This window comes from Buceros rhinoceros, unplaced genomic scaffold (genome assembly GCF_000710305.1).
Source record: "Buceros rhinoceros silvestris isolate BGI_N320 unplaced genomic scaffold, ASM71030v1 scaffold18353, whole genome shotgun sequence".
In the NCBI taxonomy this organism is placed as follows: Eukaryota; Metazoa; Chordata; class Aves; order Bucerotiformes; family Bucerotidae; genus Buceros; species Buceros rhinoceros.
In genome coordinates this window covers 10207-12145 of record NW_010404621.1, presented here as the reverse complement: position 1 = coordinate 12145, position 1939 = coordinate 10207, and the positions used below count along the sequence as shown (strand labels likewise).

Genomic DNA, 1939 nt, shown 5'->3' with positions numbered 1-1939 from the left:
GCACGTGGGATGCTGCACCTCGAATCCTGGGTCCAGTCTGGGCCCCTCACTCCAGGAAGGACATTGAGGGGCTGCAGCGTGTCCAGAGAAGGACAGCAAAGCTGGGGCAGGGTCTGGAGCACAATGTGCTGAGGAGCAGCTGAGGGACCTGGGGGGGTTGAGGCTGGAGCAAAGGAGTCTCCGGGGAGACCTTCTGGCTCTGACACCTCCCTGACAGGAGGCTGCAGCGAGGGAGGGCAGGGTCGGTCTCTTCTCCCCAGGATCAAGCGACAGGACAAGAGGAACTGGCCTCAGGTTGTTCCAGGAGAGGTTGAGGTTGTCCCTGAGGAGCCATTTCTGTCCCGTTGGGGTTGTGCAGGTGTGTCCCAGGCTGCCCAGGGCAGTGGTGGAGCCCCCATCCCTGGAGGGGTTTCCCAGCCGTGTGGAGGTGCTGCTGAGGGACAGGGGGCAGTGGGGACCTGGCAGTGCTGGGGAATGGGGGCACTCGGGACGCTGAAAGGTCTCTTCCAACCAGAACAATTCTATGATTCTGTGTTTATTTGTACTCTTGAAGTCTGGGGCGTTTTAAGTTCCTCTACTGTATTTTCCCAGCTCCTGTTGTCAGGGTTGTTTGGTGCCAACCCGGGAGCAGCAGCCAGTCCTTCCTTTGAATTCTTTTGGGATTTACTACATTTGATGGTTCCGCTTTCTACTGCTTCCTCACAATAAGACAGAGAGGGTTTAAAGCATCTAAAATACATGCCTAAAGTTCTGAAACGTTCTTCCATCAGTGTTTGGAAGGGACTTTCCAGAAGTCAGAACGTGCACCTTTCTCTAAGCAGCTGGTTTTCTCCTTTCCCCACCAGTTTTGTTGCGAGAACTGACGTTCCTGTCAGTCCTCCGGAGAGGTGGGACTGTATCGTTGGATGGATGCTTACTTCAGAGCTGTTGGAAGGGAGGAGACCGAAATGAGCAGGCAGACATTGTGGTCACTTGCTTAGAACACATGCTGTAAGACCTGGAGTAAGTGTGACGCAAAGCACAGGTCCCTCGTAGCGTGAGCGGGGAGTTGTTTCCCGGCTGCAGCTCACTCTGAAGGAAATCCCTTCGTGGCTAGTGCTTGCCTGGGCCACTGAAACTGTGAAAAGAGTGTTTCCATCACTAGAGCGTTTCTCAGAGAAACAGATTCTGAAACTGTTCCCCAGACCACATGAGGTAACGGCCTTCTCCTTGCTGTGCAGTACATGAAGAAGCTCCACATGCAGGAACGGGCGGTGGAAGAAGTGAAACTCGCTATCAAACCCTTTTACCAGAAGAGGGAGATCACGAAGGAGGAGTACAAGAGCATCCTGCGGAAAGCGGTGCAGAAGGTGCGGAGGGGCGGCCTGGGGAGAAAGGACAGCACTTTGGACCGCGCTCGCCAGCTTCTGCACTCAACGCAGCTCCCTGCCCCGTGACTCACGCTCTGGGGTGAAGCAGCAGCTGCTTGACGCAGGGCTGAGCGGTGCGGTCGGGCCGGCCCTTTGAGCTCGTGTTGTGGGTGGTGCAGAACATGGCCAAGCTCCAGCTGCCCGAGCTGGAGTGTTCTCTGGTGTGTGCCTTGGGTGGGAAGGGTCACATCCCTCCCTTAAAAACTTAGGCCGGAATAGTCAAGCTGTTCCTGATAAGGCACAAAGTATTTTCTCCCTGTAATTCCCCGAGCGTCCGTGGTGTCCCTGAACTTTGGGGGAGGCCGTGCCGTTTGGCTGATGGTGACTTTTGTCTCGGATGGTAGCGCTGGCCAGGTCGCGGCTAAAAAAGACCCGGTAGCAGGTGGACGTTGTCTTGTGAGAGCGAGTAATGTTCTCTTGGTGACTGCAGTTCAGTGACGCCCCAGAGTGTTCTGTGTCCTCGCTGTCGCTGAGAAGTGCCATCGTTAATCAAAGTTCCCGAGTTAGTGGCTGCAGGGTCACATCGGCTG

The 1939-nt window shown here is 55.5% G+C and overlaps 1 protein-coding gene across 1 annotated transcript in view; it reads left to right on the top strand.

Moving 5' to 3' along the window:
- PHRF1 (PHD and ring finger domains 1) overlaps positions 1-1939 on the top strand; it is a 21254-nt gene that overhangs the window by 18548 nt on the left and 767 nt on the right. Inside the window, exon 17 of the mRNA XM_010133452.1 lies at positions 1221-1349. Coding sequence (XP_010131754.1) covers positions 1221-1349 — 129 coding nt within the window. The remainder of the gene's footprint in view (positions 1-1220; positions 1350-1939) is intronic.